At 46.8% G+C, this 18,582-nt stretch overlaps 1 protein-coding gene across 1 annotated transcript in view; it reads left to right on the top strand.

The window, feature by feature from the left end:
- Positions 1 to 404: 404 nt before the first annotated feature.
- LOC143788084 (cytochrome P450 2D15-like) overlaps positions 405 to 18,582 on the top strand; it is a 464,437-nt gene continuing 446,259 nt past the window's right edge. Inside the window, exon 1 of the mRNA XM_077277457.1 lies at positions 405 to 635. Within this exon, the coding sequence (XP_077133572.1) occupies positions 441 to 635 (195 nt within the window). The 5' untranslated portion in view covers positions 405 to 440. The remainder of the gene's footprint in view (positions 636 to 18,582) is intronic.

Raw genomic sequence — 18,582 nt, 5'->3', positions numbered from 1 at the left:
GGACACCATTCAGCCTATGGCCAGCGGAGCCTGTAGGCATGGAGTTTGTCAGTGCTTGCACTATGTCTGTTGCTGGCAGAGAGCATGGCTTTCTGTGTTTTCTCCCCTTGTAAGTGGATCTCTGTGGTAGTTTAGAATACAATAGTTGCCAACCCCACCTCTGGCCCTTCTGGGAACATCCCGACACACTTCAGAGCCCATCTGCCTGCCCTGGATTGCCCACTTTATGACATGGTTTGCATATACCCCACCTGTTTTGGCTCAACAGTCCTGGTCACCTAGGGACAGTTGGCAGCTATGATATAAGGGCGGATCCAGGGAGCTATTTACCGCTTATTACAGTGGGTACAGAGGTCTAGTTCGATTCCTTACAGAGAAGTGATTTATACATTTGTGCAGCGAGAGCTAGTAAGAGTGAGGAGACACAGCCCAGAGAGGAGATGGCGGAGTCCAGCTTGCTATTGTTTCCCAATGTATTTTTATTGGGTGCAACATTCATTGTTTGCCTTTTCCTCTTGGACTTTATGAAGAGCAGGAAGAATGGATCACACTTTCCTCCAGGTCCAAGAGGTCTTCCATTTCTTGGCAACATTCTGCAAGTAGACTACAGAAATCCTGCAGCAACATTTAATCAGGTACAGTATGTGCATAGTACTGTATGTGCTACTACTGGAAAGATACATGTATCCTGCAGACTTCTGTGCATGCACACTGGTGAAAAGCAAACAAAGGCTTCCTGAAATACATGTATGTCCTTCCTTCCTTCTTAGCTTACATTGCCATAAACTCATACCCTGAGATTTTCAGTTTTGAAACTTAACATGATGTGTGATACTCTGTTATGTGTCTATATGTGGCCACCCAGTGGTTGTTTTGTGTACAGCAGTGTGGGAGAAGAAAACTTCTCACTCTGAATTTTTTAGGTAACCCTGTCCACAATCTGCAGGCTGCCCCCTATCTAACAATCCCGACAGTTCTTCCATGGTGACCAGGGTTACCAGTCTGATGTTTTTCTCATCCAAAAATCACAGACAGCTTTATGTAAAGATTATTATTTCCTTTGTTTAAAATGAGAAAAAGTCACATATACATTATATAATATAGTGAAAATCACAATGTAAATATACATAATAATGAGCATGATGCAGGATGGAAATCTTCAACATGCTTTCATTTTCCAGTGTTTTTTTCCTGCAATGTCTGGCTGTGATTTTGAAAAGCCCATGTACTTATATTACACTATAAATTGCTGCAGATTTGCTGTGCCGAATCCACATAGGAAATTTGCGATGTGTGAACTTGGCCTCCAAGCAATTCATTAGTCTATTCATAATTTGACCTCCGAGTAGTAAAACTGCATTAGAAAGGATTAGGCTATGTGCACATGTGGAGCGCCCCCACACCGCCGCAGGGCCGAGGGGTACCCGGAGCCGGGCCTCTGGGATCTCAGTCCTGGGGTTGTCACGGTGGCTAGACCCGGTCCGTGGCCCTGTCTGTCAGTGGGGGACGTCCGTTGCAAATAGGTGCTGTTAACGGTGGTGTAGCGGTGCAGTTGTGGGGTGCAGGTCGCGGTAAATAACGAGGACACCAGGTTGCAGTCTCTTTACCTCTTTACTGGAGATCTCTCGGTCCTCAGTCTGGAATCCGGTCCACCAGGCTGCGCAAGTCCGGCCGGTCCAATGGCACCTCCAGAGTTCTCCTCACAGGTGGAAATCAGTGCCTTCCTTCTTAGCGCTTTGTGTTGTAGTCCTTCCCTGCTGTGCTTACGGAAAGTACCCCACAACTGTTGTGTCTGTTTCTTAAGTTCCCTCACAACTCGATTAACTGATCTTCTGCTAATCTTCCGTCCCTTCCTGATGTTACAGTAAGAACGGCACCCGTTTGTCAGGTAGGCCTGGAGTTCTTCCGGGACCCTAGAGACGCCCCTCTCCCGCAATTGCCCCCCAAGACTTCATAGGTGATATGTGGTAGACAGCCCGCCTGAGACTGACTGTCCTGCCGCTGTTTGGAGTATGGCTTAAAGCTGTATATTATTCCACTCCCTCGGCGTTCCGGCCACCGGTAATGCGCCTCAGCAAGGTGCTGCCTCTTTCAACAAAACCCCTGCTGGTATTCTCCTTCTGCTTGATTTCGTTTCTCACTCAGCACAATCTATCTCGCTTCTAATCCTTTCTTAGGGCACCGCCGCTATTCTGAGCAGGCACGGTCCCGTTACGTTCTTTCAATGCCAAGCCTCTGCCAGGATCCCACCCCTGGCAGAGACCCTACTGTCTCTTCCTCCACAACCCCCTCTCTCACTAGGTGTTGCTTCGTTCGATCCAGTCAGCTTTCTCTACTAACTTCCTGCCTGACCCCCAGTTTACCCACTATGGTGGGGAGTGGCCTAATGAATAGCACCCTTAGCTCCCCCCGGAGGCCCAGCTGTGAAACATATTGGTGTCTGTGATACCTGATTGGAGGAACTCCTTCAGTGCCATCGAACGCACCATGGCTCCCCTTAGTGGCGGAGCCACAGTACTGCAACGACCAGGACTCTGGGGCGCTGCACTCCCCCCTGGTTAAACACAGTACTCCGGGACTGGGAAGAAAACAACAATACAGGTTAGCAAAAAGACATACAAATTTGTTGAGTGCAAAACAATAAGCATACTTGAACAGGCTTCCCTTTATGGGAGGTGAGGACACTTTAACGTTACAAAACATAATCAAATATCATAGCAACAGGCTACAATTAACTCTCATTACCCAACCGGGTATTCTACTAAGTGCAAATGCTGGAACAATAAATTAACATTGCCTTTAAGAAACATACACTCTTAGTTTATCAAAGGCCTTCCTATAATCACATTACAGGGCAAGGTAACTTCACATTCTCCTACTTTGAATCTGCAGGACCGCCTGTCCCTATGGCACCAGACCTACTGCCTCTCCTTTCTTTTACAGGACCGCCCCGTTCAGCCAGGGCCTACTGCCTTTCTCTACTATACATAGTATAGACATAACATTCCTTTCAATTTGAGAGCATGGAGCACACTCTGCTTGGCTCCTATAAGGACTCACTCACTAACCCCTACGGGTCTACTTTCTGTCCTTAGTAACGAACTAACTTTCTATGGGGACGCAGGGTTTACCTTCTATCCTCACCTTCGTTATTACTTCTTTACTTTCAGTTAAACGGAACTCTACATCTACCCCTAAAGGCTTTCTACATCTTTCTCTTCAAAGAACATTATCTAGGTTTCACATTTTAAACAAATTAAACACACATAACTTTTCCATGAAAAACAGTTACATTTCCTTCAAAGCATTATCTTGACATTACTGTTCTAAAACAGTATCACTTTCAAGTTCAATTCTAACCTCCCCTTTAAGAGGAGATCAAGTCTTTCTGGGGTAGCTCTTCTTCTCAGCCTACCAGTCCATGCAAAGGCTCCGGAATGGTATCTTCGCAAAATGTCTTTAAACAAAACCAGTAGGAAGCACCTTTAAGAAGGTGCAAACTATTTACAAGCAGTTTGTATCATGCACTGTTCATGATTCAGCAGTTTTTATAACATTGTGGAACAAAAAAAGCAAAAATGAAAATGAAAGCAAAAATAAAAAGCAATAGGGATCCCGGGTAAACAAAGGGATCCCTTTAAGAGTTAACCCAGGATGGGTTTTAGCAGCAAAACAGCAAGGAAATAAACAGTTAACTATTTACAGTTTCAGGTTTCCGAGGTTTAGTTGGACGGCTTCCAGGGCTGCACCTGGCACTCAACCCTTCTCGGCCTGGGAAAAGTGAGGTCCAGGGTTACACCCAGTGCTGGACAAACGCCGTTAATCCGTCTTTCATGTATGGTTAAATCATGCGCAGCGATGGAGATCTGCGCAGCTTGAGTAGGGGCATTTGTTGCAGCAGAGGTAGAGGCTGCTGCAAGATCAGTCACTGGAACGGGGTCAGCAGCTGTGGCACCAGCAGTCACGGGAGTGGTGTCAGTTGTCAGCGCAGGGTCGTCCTTCATACCTGCTTCAGATGCGGTCCCTCCGGTGCCGGTCTGCTCCGTCTCCACTGGGGTCTGGAACGCTGGTTGCGGGACCTTGTGCTGCGGCGTTGTCATCTCTGCTCGCAGCATACCCCTTCCCGGCAGCGCCTTGCTTTCCAGCTTCGGAGCGCTGGGACTTCTTTCCTGCTCCGGACCAGATGAGGCTGCCGACAGATGTCCGGTGAGGCTCCTGATGATGACCTTCTTCCACCCGGCCTCGGTGCTCAGCTGCGTCCGCCGGGGTCGGTCGCCGAGCTCGTCCACTCCGGCCTGCAGGAATTCAGCGTCAGCGGTGGAGGCCTGGTTGCGGTGCCCCTCCGGGTAGCTGGGGGAGTCCTCGGCTCCGACCCCACGCTCCGGCTCCGGGTGGCTCGCCATGGCGTCCTCCATGTCTCTGACTTCTTCTTCCTGGTCCTTTTCCCGCTCTCTCCTTCGTGGGCGGTTTCGTTTTCTCTGTCTCTGCCCACCGTTGAGGATCAGGAGGCGGATCTCGGCTGCTGACGGACACGTCCTCAAGGGGCCGAGATATTTAGACTGGGCGGCCATTGTCTTTCGCGCTCTTCAGCTTGTTCACGCCCACTTCCACGCCCTTCTTCTTCTCCTGCGCTCTCCTTAGCGCTGTAATGGCGGCGGTTTTGGCGGGAACTTCTGGCGGCAAGTGGCAACACACAGTCCTTGTAATAAAGCACAGTCCAAGCACAACAAATCACAGTTCCAAGGCACACATGACCTGATTCCTCAGGCTTAAGTAGATCCTGTTCGTGACGCCAAGTTGTGGAGCGCCCCCACACCGCCGCAGGGCCGAGGGGTACCCGGAGCCGGGCCTCTGGGATCTCAGTCCTGGGGTTGTCACGGTGGCTAGACCCGGTCCGTGGCCCTGTCTGTCAGTGGGGGACGTCCGTTGCAAATAGGTGCTGTTAACGGTGGTGTAGCGGTGCAGTTGTGGGGTGCAGGTCGCGGTAAATAACGAGGACACCAGGTTGCAGTCTCTTTACCTCTTTACTGGAGATCTCTCGGTCCTCAGTCCGGAATCCGGTCCACCAGGCTGCGCAAGTCCGGCCGGTCCAATGGCACCTCCAGAGTTCTCCTCACAGGTGGAAATCAGTGCCTTCCTTCTTAGCGCTTTGTGTTGTAGTCCTTCCCTGCTGTGCTTACGGAAAGTACCCCACAACTGTTGTGTCTGTTTCTTAAGTTCCCTCACAACTCGATTAACTGATCTTCTGCTAATCTTCCGTCCCTTCCTGATGTTACAGTAAGAACGGCACCCGTTTGTCAGGTAGGCCTGGAGTTCTTCCGGGACCCTAGAGACGCCCCTCTCCCGCAATTGCCCCCCAAGACTTCATAGGTGATATGTGGTAGACAGCCCGCCTGAGACTGACTGTCCTGCCGCTGTTTGGAGTATGGCTTAAAGCTGTATATTATTCCACTCCCTCGGCGTTCCGGCCACCGGTAATGCGCCTCAGCAAGGTGCTGCCTCTTTCAACAAAACCCCTGCTGGTATTCTCCTTCTGCTTGATTTCGTTTCTCACTCAGCACAATCTATCTCGCTTCTAATCCTTTCTTAGGGCACCGCCGCTATTCTGAGCAGGCACGGTCCCGTTACGTTCTTTCAATGCCAAGCCTCTGCCAGGATCCCACCCCTGGCAGAGACCCTACTGTCTCTTCCTCCACAACCCCCTCTCTCACTAGGTGTTGCTTCGTTCGATCCAGTCAGCTTTCTCTACTAACTTCCTGCCTGACCCCCAGTTTACCCACTATGGTGGGGAGTGGCCTAATGAATAGCACCCTTAGCTCCCCCCGTAGGCCCAGCTGTGAAACATATGGGTGTCTGTGATACCTGATTGGAGGAACTCCTTCAGTGCCATCGAACGCACCATGGCTCCCCTTAGTGGCGGAGCCACAGTACTGCAACGACCAGGACTCTGGGGCGCTGCACACACGTTGCGGACTTTGCTGCAGATCCACAGCGTTTCCACAGCTGCAGATTCGCAGCAGTTTCCCATGAGTTTACAGTACAATGTAAACCAATGGGAAACAGAAAAGGCTGTGCCCATGCTGCGGAAAAAAACGCGCGGAAACGCAGCGGTTTACATTCCGCAGCATGTCAATTCTTTGTGCGGATTCCGCAGCGGTTTTGCACCTGCTCCAATAGAAAACCGCAGGTGTAAAACCGCAGTGGAATCCGCACAAAAACCGCAGTAAATCCACGGTAAATCCTCAATAAATCCGCAGGAAAAAAGCAGTGTTTTTGCCCTGTGGATTTATCAAATCCGCAGAGGACCATTCTACGTGTGCACATAGCCATAAACAGAACTGTCCCACTCTCAATCATAAGAATAAACTCAATCTTAAGTCCCTTTCAGGAATTTTTATGACGTTTTCTTAGTCTTTTGACATTAAGTTGGTAGCCTCCTATTTTTGTCAACCATTCATTTCTCTCAGCACCAGATCTCTGCGGTGTAGAACCATAATGTCCTCGAGGTCTATACGGGAGTTTCATGAAATGGAAATCCACCACTGGGATGATGAAAGTATGAGAAGAGCCATACATGACTTAAGCACCATTGTTGCCCATTCTTCCTTGGCAAACAGCTCGAGCTCAGTGAGGTTTGATGGAGATCGTTTGTCAACAGCAGTTTTCAGCTCTTTCCACAGATTCTCGATTGGATTGAGGTCTGTACTTTGACTTGGCCATTCTAACACCTGGATACGTTTATTTGTGAACCATTCAATTTTTGCTTTATCTTTGGGATCACTGCCTTGTTGGAAGACAAATCTCCGTCCCAGTCTCAGGTCTTTTGCAGACTCCAACAGGTTTTCTTTAAGAATGGTCCTGTATTTGGCTCCATCCATTTACCCATCAATTTTAACCATCTGCCCTGTCCCTGCTGAAGAAAAGCAGGTTCAAACCATGATGCTGCCACCACCATGTTTGACAGTTGGGATGGTGTGTTCAGGGTGATGAGCTGTGTTGCCTTTATGCCAAAAATATCATTTGGCATTGTTGCCAGAAAGTTTGATTTTGGTTTCATCTGACCAGAGCACCTTCTTCCACATGTTTGGCGTGTCTCCCAGGTGGCTTGATGCAAACTTTAAATGACACTTTTTATGGATATCTTTGAGAAATGGCTTTTTTCTTGCCACTCTTCCATAAAGGCCAGATTTGTGCAGTGTACGACTGATTGTTGTCCTATGGACAGACTGACCTACTTCAACTGTAGATCTCTGCAGTTCATCCAGAGTGATCATGGGCCTCTTGGCTGCATCTCTGGTCAGTCTTCTCCTTGTTTTAGATGAAAGTTTAGAGGGACGGCTGGGTCTTGGTAGATTTTCAGTGGTATGATACTCCTTCCATTTCAATATGATCGCTTGCACAGTGCTCCTTGGGATGTTTAAAGTTTTGGAAATCATTTTGTATCCAAATCCGGCTTTAAACTTCTCCACAACAGTATCACGGACCTGCCTGTTGTGTTCCTTGGTCTTCATGATGGTCTCTGTGCTTCAAACAAAACCCTGAGACTATCACAGGGCAGGTGCATTTATACGGAGACTTGATTACACACTTCTGGAGTGAGTTTGCTGCACTGAAAGTTAAGCGGCCGAATAATATTGCACGCCCCACTTTTCAGTTTTTGAATTTCCACAAAAATTTAAAATAACCAATACATTTTGTTCAACTTCACAATTGTGTTCCACTTGTTGTTGATTCTTCACCAAAAATGTACATTTGGTATCTTTATGTTTGAAGCATGATATGTGGGAAAAGGTTGAAAAGTTCAAGGGGCCCGAATACTTTCGCAAGGCACTGTAGAATGATTATATTGCACATAAAAACGTTTCACATCATATATTCAACATTACAGATTTGCAACACAAATTAAATGATTACCTAAATATTGATAGTATTTTCACCTCATTCAAGAACCTCTTAGTAAACAACATTTTTGGTTTTTCCTTCCAGTTCAAAGATGAACAGATTTCCAACATCATCCCGTCAGCCAGAGCCACCGGACTACTACCCCTAATATCCCAATCATCTCATCAGCCAGAGCCACCAGACTACTACCCCTAATATCCCAATCATCCCATCAGCCAGAGACACCGGACTACTAGCCCTAATATCCCACATTATACCGTCAGCCAGAGCCACCAGACTACTACAACTAATATCCCACATCATCCCATCAGAGCCACCCGACTACTACCCCTAATATCCCACATCATCCCATCAGGCAGAGCCACCAGACTACTACCCTTAATTTCCCAATCATCCCATCAGCCAGAGCCACCGGATTACTACCCCTAGTATCCCACATCATACCGTCAGCCAGAGCCACCGGACTACTAACCCCATTTATCCCACATCATCCCATCAGAGCCACCATATTACTACCCCTAATATTCCACATCATCCTATCAGCCAGAGCCACCATACTACTACCCTTAATTTCCCAATCATCCCATCAGCCAGAGCCACCAGACTACTACCCCTAATATCCCAATCATCCCAGCAGCAAGAGCCACTGGACTACTACCCCTAATAACTCATATCCTGTCAGCCAGAGCCACCGGACCACTACCCCTAATATCACACATCATCCCATTAGAGCCACTGGATTACTACCCCTAATATCCCACGTCAGCCAGAACCACCGGACTACTACCCCTAATATCCCAATCATTCCATCAGCCAGAGCCACCTGACTACTACCCATAATATCCCACATCATCCCATCAGCCAGAGCCACCTGACTAATTCCCCTAATATCCCACATCATGCTGTCAGAGCCACAGGATTACTACACCTAATATCCCACATCATCCAATCAGCCAGAGCCACCGGACTACTACCACTAATATCCAACATCATCCCGTCAGAGCCACCGGACTATTACCCCCAATATTCCAAATCATTCCGTCAGCCAGAGCCACCAGACTTTTACTTCTAATATCCCACATCATCCCGTCATAGCCACCGGATTACTACCCCTAATATCCCACATAATACCATCAGCCAGAGCCACCGGACTACTACCCCTAATATCCCACATCATCCCATCAGCCAGAGCCACCCGACTACTACCCCTAATATCCCACATCATCCCATCAGCCAGAGCCACTGGATTACTACCCCTAATATCCCATATCATACCGTCAGCCTGAGCCACCGGACTACTACCCCTAATATCTCACATCACCCCATCAGAGCCACCATATTACTATCCCTATTATTCCACATCATCCCGTCAGCCAGAGCCACCAGCCTACTACCCTTAATTTCGCAATCATCCCATCAGCCAGAGCCACCAGACTACTACCCCTAATATCCCAATCATCCCATCAGCAAGAGCCACTGGACCACTACCCCTAATATCACACATCATCCCGTCAGAGCCACTGGATTACTACCCCCAATATCCCACATTATCCCGTCAGCAAGAACCACCAGACTACTTCCCCTAATATCCCAATCATTCCATCATCCAGAGCCACCGGAATACTACCCATAATATCCCACATCATCCTGTCAGAGCCACAGGATTACTACAAATAATATCCCACATCATCCCATCAGCCAGAGCCACCGGACTACTACCATTAATATCCCACATTATCCCATCAGCAAGAGCCACCAGACTACTACCACTAATATCCCACATCATCCCGTCAGAGCCACCGGACTACTACCCCTAATATTCCAAATCATCCCGTCAGCCAGAGCCACCAGACTTCTACCCCTAATATCCCACATCATCCCATCAGAGCAAACATTGTTAGATTGGAGCTGATACACCGATTCAAATGATACCTGGGTTGGAGAAATTCGTCTTGTGTTTCTTTTTTTTTATCTGAGTTTTAAGTTTTAAGTTAATTAGATGATTCATGCCAGATAAGAGAAGTTCCTGATTCTGTGCTCCCCCTGCAGTCTGTGGCAGAGGATGGTCTGTGTCGGCACGGTAATAAATTGTGTTATTTCCAGCTTTACAGAAGGATGGGATTGGATCGCCCTCGTAGGGCAGTGGGGTTCTGGGTACCGGGCTCTTCTGTTCTCAAGGGGAATGTCACGGTGGCTGACAAGGTCCCTGGCCCTCGGGAGGTCCGTTGTAAAAGGGGGAAAGGTCTTTAAAGGGATAATGTTCGTGATGCCACCTGTGGTATTCGGTCAGGGTGACCAACGCTGCTTTAAGGGGTCCGCTGGGGTGATGTTATGGCAGCTAGATGGTATACCTTACCACAGGTGAATTGTGTCCCCAGGGCTTCCCAGTGTGAAGATGGTGGATGGTGTGAGGCGCAGTGAAGAATGAGGACACAAGGTTACAGTCTCTTTACCTTTTTAGTGAAGGCTTCAGCGTCCACAGTCCAGAGCACCAGATCACAGGGCAGGCAGAGTCCGGACGTTTTGAAGGCAAATCCTGAGTCCCCTTATCCGGGTGGAAATCAGTAGCCTTCCTCTAGTGCCGTGTGTTGTAGTACCTTACTGCTGAGCCTCTCATAAGGTCCTCACAACTGTTGTAGATGTTCTGGATGTTATGTACCTTTCTCTGTCCCCCAGATGGATAGGACAAACCCGTTTAACTGGTGGCCTGAGGCTTTTTACAGGGACTCTAGCATGCCCCAGCCTCCACAAGATGCAACCGTGCCTCCTGGGTATAGGGCGGATCAGTAACTTGAAATTAGCTGTCCTGCCGGTCTCTGGAGCAAGGCATAAAGGACTGTTGCTCCCTCGGTGTTCCGGCTACTGGATCCTGCGCCTCAGAAGGAGGCAGCCTGTGCAGGGCAGAACTCCTTCTGGTTTCCTATCCTTTTGCTATGACTTCACCGTTTCTCACCCTCTACAATCAGGGGCTGGCTGGCAATTTTCAGCCTGGGGGGCAATCACAAGGCAGTGGCCCTCGAGTTGCGGTGGCCCTCCTTTTCCCTGCTTATATCTGGCCACTGCATTAAAATAGCAGAGATAACAGGCTTTAAAAATAGGCTGGTACACAGATATGGGAACTGAATGGAGCTTGCTGCATAGATATGGGAGCAGAATCGAGCTTACTCCAGAGATATGGGAACAGAACGGAGCTTACTACAGAGATATGTGAGCAGAACCGAGCTTACTCCGGAGATATCGCAGCAGAACAGAGCTTATTATAGAGATATGGGAGCAGAACCGAACTTACTAGATTCAGAGATATGGGAGCAGAACCGAGCTTACTACAGAGATATGGGAGCAGAACAGAGCTTATTATAGAGCTATGGGAGCAGAACCAAACTTACTAGATTCAGAGATATGGGAGCGGAACCGAGCTTACTGCAAAGATATGGGAGCAGAACCGAGCTTACTACAGAGATATGGGAGCAGAACCGAACTAACAGCAATGATATGGGAGCAGAACCATGCTTACTGAAGAGATATGGGAGCAGAACGGGGCTTACTACAGAGATATGGCAGCAGAAACGAGCTTACTACAGAGATAAGGGAGCAGAACCAAGCTTACTACAGAGATAGGGGAACAGAACCGAGCTTACTACAGAGATATGGGAGCAGAAACGAGCTTACTACAGAGATAATGAAGCAAAAACAAGCTTACTACAGAGATAAGGAAGCAGAAACAAGCTTACTACAGAGATATGGGAACAGAACCGAGCTTACTGCAAAGATATGGGAGCAGAACCAAGCTTACTACAGAGATATGGGAACAGAACCGAGCTTAGTGCAGAGAAATGGGAGCAGAACCGAGCTTATTGCAGAGATATGGGAACAGAATCAACCTTACTACAGAGATATGGGAGCAGAACCAAACTTACTACAGAGATATGGGAGCAGAACCTAGCATACTAGAAAGATAAGGGAGCAGAACCGAGCTTACTAGAGAGATAAGGGAGCAGAACCGAGCTTACTACAGAGATATGGGAGCAGAACCGAGCTTACTGCAGAGATATGGGAGCAGAACCGAGCTTACTACAGAGATAAGGGAGCAGAACCGAGCTTAATAAGTCTACTACATGGAACCAAGTCTGCTACATAGAAACTGGAGCAGAACTGAGATTATGACATACATACAGTACCATAATCTAGATTACTACATTGATAGAGTACCAGAACCAAGCTTACTGCTTAGATATGGTGCCATAACGGAGCTTACTTACAAACATACACACAACAATACGGCTACACAGTGCCTAGTACTATCACCACTACACAGAGAATACATAATATTATAATATCACCATTACCTCTACATGAAACTACATTCTATACAAAGACCAATGATGCCACAATACACTCCCTGACAGAAGTTATGTCGCTTATCCATGTTATGTAAATAAAAGCTTATAACCTGATGTTAAATTCATCCATTGGTTGTATAAGTTATTCTTTTGAAAGCTGGAACCCTCCAAAATGTGATTTAGGTTAAGAAAATAAATTGTTATCAAAGCAGAAATATTGATCAGTTAATGGACACAGAATGGTCAGATTTTGGCAAGACAAAATTTTTGTTGCCCACAGACAAATAATTAACTTAAAATACAAATATATGTTGCATAACATTGGTGAATGAAGTTGTGGTGCTCATCTAGATTCTTTGGTTTTGTCTTCCAAGCTTCCTCTTTCATCCTTCCCCAAACATGCTCAATGATGTTCATGTCTGGTGACTGGGCTGGCCAGTCCTTGAGCACCTTGATCTTTTTTGCCTGGAGGAACTTTGTTGTAGAGATGGATGTATGAGATGGAGCACCATCCTGCTGCAGAATTTGACCCCTTTTATGATTTGGAATATAAGCGGTAGCTAATACTTCTTGATATTTTAGGCTATTGATATTGCCTTCCACCTTCCAAATGTTTTGCACACCCCCATACTGAATGTAACCCCAGACCATGATCTTTCAACCACCAAATTTAACTGTCTTCTGGGTGTATTTTGGATCCATACTGGCTCCAGAAAGTCTCCTGCAGTGTTTGTGGCAGCTGTGGTGTAATTCTACTGAAGAGAAATCCATCTTCTGCCACTTTTCCAGTGTCCATCTATTTAGCAGGCTGTGGGAGTTTGCAAATGCCACACTGTTTTTTATTTGCCTTTTGTTTAGTGCTGGCTTCTGGGCACTGATTCGACCATGGAGGCCATTTTGAGACAGAATCCTACAAACTGTTCTAGTTGACACAGGTAAAGGTTTAGATGTGCACTCAGCCTTAATATAGCGAGGTGCTGGTGTAACGGACCAATGGCCCAGAATAACAGTAAAAGTTAAATTCACTGCACTCTCTCTAGGTTTCTTATGCAAAGTCTGGTATAAATTTATTATACATAAACTGGGAGCGTAACAGAATATTACAGCATCTGTGATCTTTTTAGATACAATGTTTCGGCTCAACCAGAGCCTTTGTCACGTAATCGCTTGTTCCAGCTAAGAACAGAGAAGGCGGAAAGTCCCAGCGGTGCAATGTAAGCTCTATTGTAATCTAAATGTCTGCCTATGGAAGATCCTGTCCAGTAGTGTGGACCAGCCGTGTCTGTTATGACAAGCGGCACTCCCGCGCCCTGCTAACGATCGGCGTGTCACGTGCGGTGAATTTAACTTTTACTAGTTGACATAGGGACTTGAGGTGACCAGACCTGTTGGAGCTCTGCTGCTGTGGAAGAGGGGCTTGCTTTGGATTTTCTAACCAACAAACATTCCTCCTGAGCAGTTGTCTTGCGGGGTCTGCCGGACCTGGGCTAGTCAAACACATCTCCAGTCTCTTCAAATCTTTTTTTTAATTCTTTGTACTTGACACTGAGACACGTTAAAGGTGCCCACCACCTCTGCAGTGGATCTGGTCTTCAGCCTCTTGATAATCCAGGCTTTGGTCGCAGGGTGGATTTTTGGCATGTTGTCAAGAGCTCAAGTTGCAGTTCAAGTGAAGGTCTGGGGTGCTGGGTTTCTTTTTATACACACACACTAAATAACCGATCATTTATTGAGCACAGGTGAGGATGTAAACTAGGATTGGGTGCATTACATGACCAGGCGGCAAAACTTTTGTCTTGCTAAAAACTGACCATTCTGTGTCCATTAACTGATCAATATTTCTGCATTGATGTCAATTTATTTTCTTAACCTAAACCACATTTTGGAAGGTTTCAGCTTTCAAAAGAATAATTTATACAACCAATGGATGAATTTAACATCAGGTTATAAGCTTTTATTTACATAACATGGATAAGCGACATTACTTCTGTCAGGGAGTGTACAACTTTTACTACTAGTATACTACAATACTGATCATTAATTTTAAAAAAGCACAACACTAAGTGCCATTGTATACAGGAACTCTGTATTTACGGTCAGTGTAAAGATACTACAGTGATCACTGGTGACATTATACACAGGTGATCTGTATAAGGTGTCAGTGTACAGGTAATACAGTGATCACCACTGCCAGTGACATTATACACAGGAGCTTTGTATATAGTATACAGTGTATAGTGTCAGTGTACAGGTAATACACTGACTCACTAGTGATGTCTCTAGCTGAAGTCCTTCATCTTTGCTTTACATTTTCATCCAGCACAGACTGCCATCACTTCTTCCAGCCAGGACTCGTCTCTGCATAAAATAACACAGTTACCTAGAGCATGGCTTCCAGACCACATTCCCCACTTTTTCCCTTTCTTCTACACCATGTTCCAAATTATTATGCAAATTATATTTTTCTCGGATATTCCTAAATGGTCAGTGCAAATGACAGTCAGTCTAATAAAAGTCATCACCCATTAGAGTATACATCGAATTTTATTGGAGAAACCTCCCAATGATAACAGTATAATCTCCAAAATGAATAAAAACTCAAAATGCACTGTTCCAAATTATTAGGCACAGTAGAATTTCTAAACATTTGATCTGTTTTAAGGAACTGAAAATGCTCATTTGTGGAATTTGCAGCATTAGGAGGTCACATTCACTGAACAAAAAAGATATTTAACTCCAAAACATCCTAACAGGCCAAGTCACATGTTACCATAGGAACCCTTCTTTGTTATCACCTTCACAATTCTTGCATCCATTGAACTTGTGAGTATTTGGAGAGTTTCTGCTTATATTTCTTTGCATGAAGTCAGAATCGCCTCCCAGAGCTGCTGTTTTGATGTGAACTGCCTCCCACCCTCATAGATCTTTTGCTTGATGATACTCCAAAGGTTCTCTATAGGGTTGAGGTCAGGGGAAGATGGTGGCCACACCATGAGTTTATCTCCTTTCATGCCCATAGCAGCAAATGACTCAGAGGTATTCTTTGCAGCACGAAATGGTGCATTGTCATGCATGAAGAAGATTTTTCTCCTGAAGGCACGTTTCTGCTTTTTATACCATGGAAGAAAGTTGTTAGTCAGAAATTCTATATACTTTGCAGAGGTCATTTTCACACCTTCAGGTACCTTAAAGGGCCCTTCCAGCTGTTTCCCCATGATTCCAGCCCAAAACATGACTCCTCCATCTCCTTGCTGACGTTGCAGCCTTGTTGGGACATGGTGGCAATCCACCAACCATCCACTACTCCATCCATCTGGACCACCCAGGGTTGTTCGACACTCATCAGTAAGCAAGACTGTTTGGAAATCAGTCTTCATGTGTGTCTGGGCCCACAGCAACCATTTCTGCTTGTGAACACTGTTTAGGGGTGGCCGAATAGTAGGTTTATGCACCACAGCATGCCTTTGAAGGATCCTACAACTTGAGGTTCGAGGGTCTCCAGAGGCACCAGCAGCTTCAAACAACTGTTTGCTGCTTTGTAATGGTATTTTGGCAGCTGCTCTCTTTATCCAATGAATTTGTCTGGCAGAAAACCTTCCTCAGAGTCATTATGCCTTTACCTGCATGAACTCTGTCTGTGCTCTGTTTCAGTCACAAATCTCTTCACAGTATCATGATCACTCTTAAGTTTTCGTGAAATATCTAATGTTTTCATACTTTGACCAAGGCATTGCACTATTTAATGCTTTTCGGCAGCAGAGAGATCCTTTTTATTTCCCATATTGCTTGAAACCTGTGGTCTGCTTTATAATGTGGAACATCATTTTTAAGTAGTTTTTCTTTAATTAGAATCACCTGGAAAACCAATGATCACATGTGTTTAAGATTGATTTCAGTGATCCATTGAGCCCTGAGACACAATACCATCCACGAGTTTAGTATAGATTGTAAGCTTGCGAGCAGGGCCCTCATTCCTTTTGGTATCTGTTGATCTATGTGTTTATTGTTATGCTTAATGTCCATTGTCTGTACAAGTCCCCTCTAAAATGTAAAGTGTTGGCACTATAGAAATAAAATTATCATAATTATTATTATTAACCGACCATTCCAAATATAAATTATAATCCACCACTGTGCACCCACTAACTATAAATAGCCACTTTCCCCATTTAATATATAAATTAATTAGCACCTGTACTCTTTCCCCCAATTCATTACCAGTCACTTCATCCTCAACGCCCCCCCACTATGTACCTACCACTCTAAAGGCCCCGTCACACTTAGCGACGCTGCAGCGATACAGACAACGATGCCGATCGTTGCAGCGTCGCTGTTTAGTCGCTGTGTGGTCGCTGGGGAGCTGTCACACAGACAGCTCTCCAGCGACCAACGATGCCGAGGTCCCCGGGTAACCAGGGTAAACATCGGGTTGCTAAGCGCAGGGCCGCGCTTAGTAACCCGATGTTTACCCTGGTTACCAGTGTAAAATGTAAAAAAACAAACAGTACATACTCACCTTCGCGTCCCCCGGCGTCCGCTTCCTGCACTGACTGAGCGCCGGCCCTAACAGCAGAGCGGTGACGTCACCGCTGTGCTGTGCTTTCACTTTACGGCCGGCAGTCAGTCAGTGCGGGAAGCAGACAGCAAGGGACCTGACGGACACCGGAATGTGAGTATGTAGTGTTTTTTTTTTACATTTACGATGGTAACCGGGGTAAACATCGGGTTACTAAGCGCGGCCCTGCGCTTAGTAACCCGATGTTTACCCTGGTTACCAGTGAAGACATCGCTGAATCCGTGTCACACACACCGATTCAGCGATGTCAGCGGGACCTCAACGATCAAAAAAAGGTCCAGGCCATTCCAACACGACCAGCAATCTCACAGCAGGGGCCTGGTCGCTGCTACGTGTCAAACATAGCGAGATCGCTACTGAGGTCGCTGTTGCGTCACAAAACTTGTGACTCAGCAGCGATCTTGCTAGCAACCTCGCTTAGTGTGACGGGGGCTTAACTCTAACCCCGATACATTATAGTTACATGCCCCTCCCGCCCCAATTCATTGTCATGTCTTTCTCTCTCACCCTCTATTCATTAGCAACTGCTCTACCCCACATTCAATACATCATTTACTCCCCCACCCTTAAAATTCATTATTTGTTCTTCCCCTAGATCATCATTTGCTCTCCCCACCCCCTCTTCAATTGATCATTTGCTCTCCCCACCTTCAATTAAATTGCTGTCCCCTTTCCCTCACACTGAATTTATCATTTTGCAGTCCCCCACTTTAATTTGAAGTCCCCTTACTTCATTCATTGCAGTCCCCTATCACCCTCTCACTTCATCTGCAGTGCCCCTTCATCATTTGCAGCCCCCTATCCCCCTTCCATTTCATCGTGAGCAGTCCCACATCAGACACACTTCATCATGTGCAGTCCTGCAGTCCCCTTCTCCCACTTCATCATGTGCAGTCCCCTTACCCCCCCACTTCATCATGTGCAGTCCCCTTACCCCCCACTTCATCATGTGCAGTCACCCTTACCCCCCACTTCATGTGCAGTCCATCTTACACTCCACTTTATCATGTGCAGTCCCCATTACCCCCCACTTCATGTGCAGATCACCTTACCCCCCACTTCATCATGTGCAGTCCCCTTTAACCCCCAATTCATCATGTGCAGTCCCCCTTACCCCCCACTTCATCATGTGCAGTCCCCATTACCCCCCACTTCATGTGCAGCTCCACTCCCCCTTCATCATGCGCAATCCCCCTTACCCCCACATCATCATGTGCAGCCCCACTCCATCATGTACAGCCCCACTCAACCTTCATGTGCAGCCCCACTTAGCCCCTCATTCTATCATGTGCAGTCTCCTTTAACCCCCAAATTCCATCATGTGCAGCCTCCTTACACCCCCCACTTCATAACTTGCAGTTACCCACCATTAAATTTATTTTATAAAGAAAACAAAAAAGTTCTTCATACTTACCTCACCAGTCGCTCCCCTGCAGTGCCTCTCTGCTTCTAGCAACCAGGTCATGCCGGCGTGTGCGTGAGGACGCCATCGCACATACCCAACACCTAACTTGGAAGTATAGAGAACATGAAGGGAGCAGTAGCTGCGCAGCGATCAAGGTGACAGCCAAGCATAGCTCCTGGCCCCAGAGCAGACGTGTGCGCTAACTGTGATGCAGCTGTGTCTGCTGCCAGCCACGTCACAGTACAGCAGACATGGCTGCGCAGAATTTGCTGTGTGGCTGTAGCCACCACCAGGCAGCCGGCCCTGAACAGCTGCTGGGGGAGCGGCCCGGGGGGCATTTGCCTCTTTGCCACCTGGGC

Source organism: Ranitomeya variabilis, chromosome 8, assembly GCF_051348905.1.
Source record: "Ranitomeya variabilis isolate aRanVar5 chromosome 8, aRanVar5.hap1, whole genome shotgun sequence".
Lineage (NCBI taxonomy): Eukaryota > Metazoa > Chordata > Amphibia > Anura > Dendrobatidae > Ranitomeya > Ranitomeya variabilis.
Note: the sequence above shows the minus strand (reverse complement) of the source record. Positions and strands in the feature narration are given on the sequence as shown.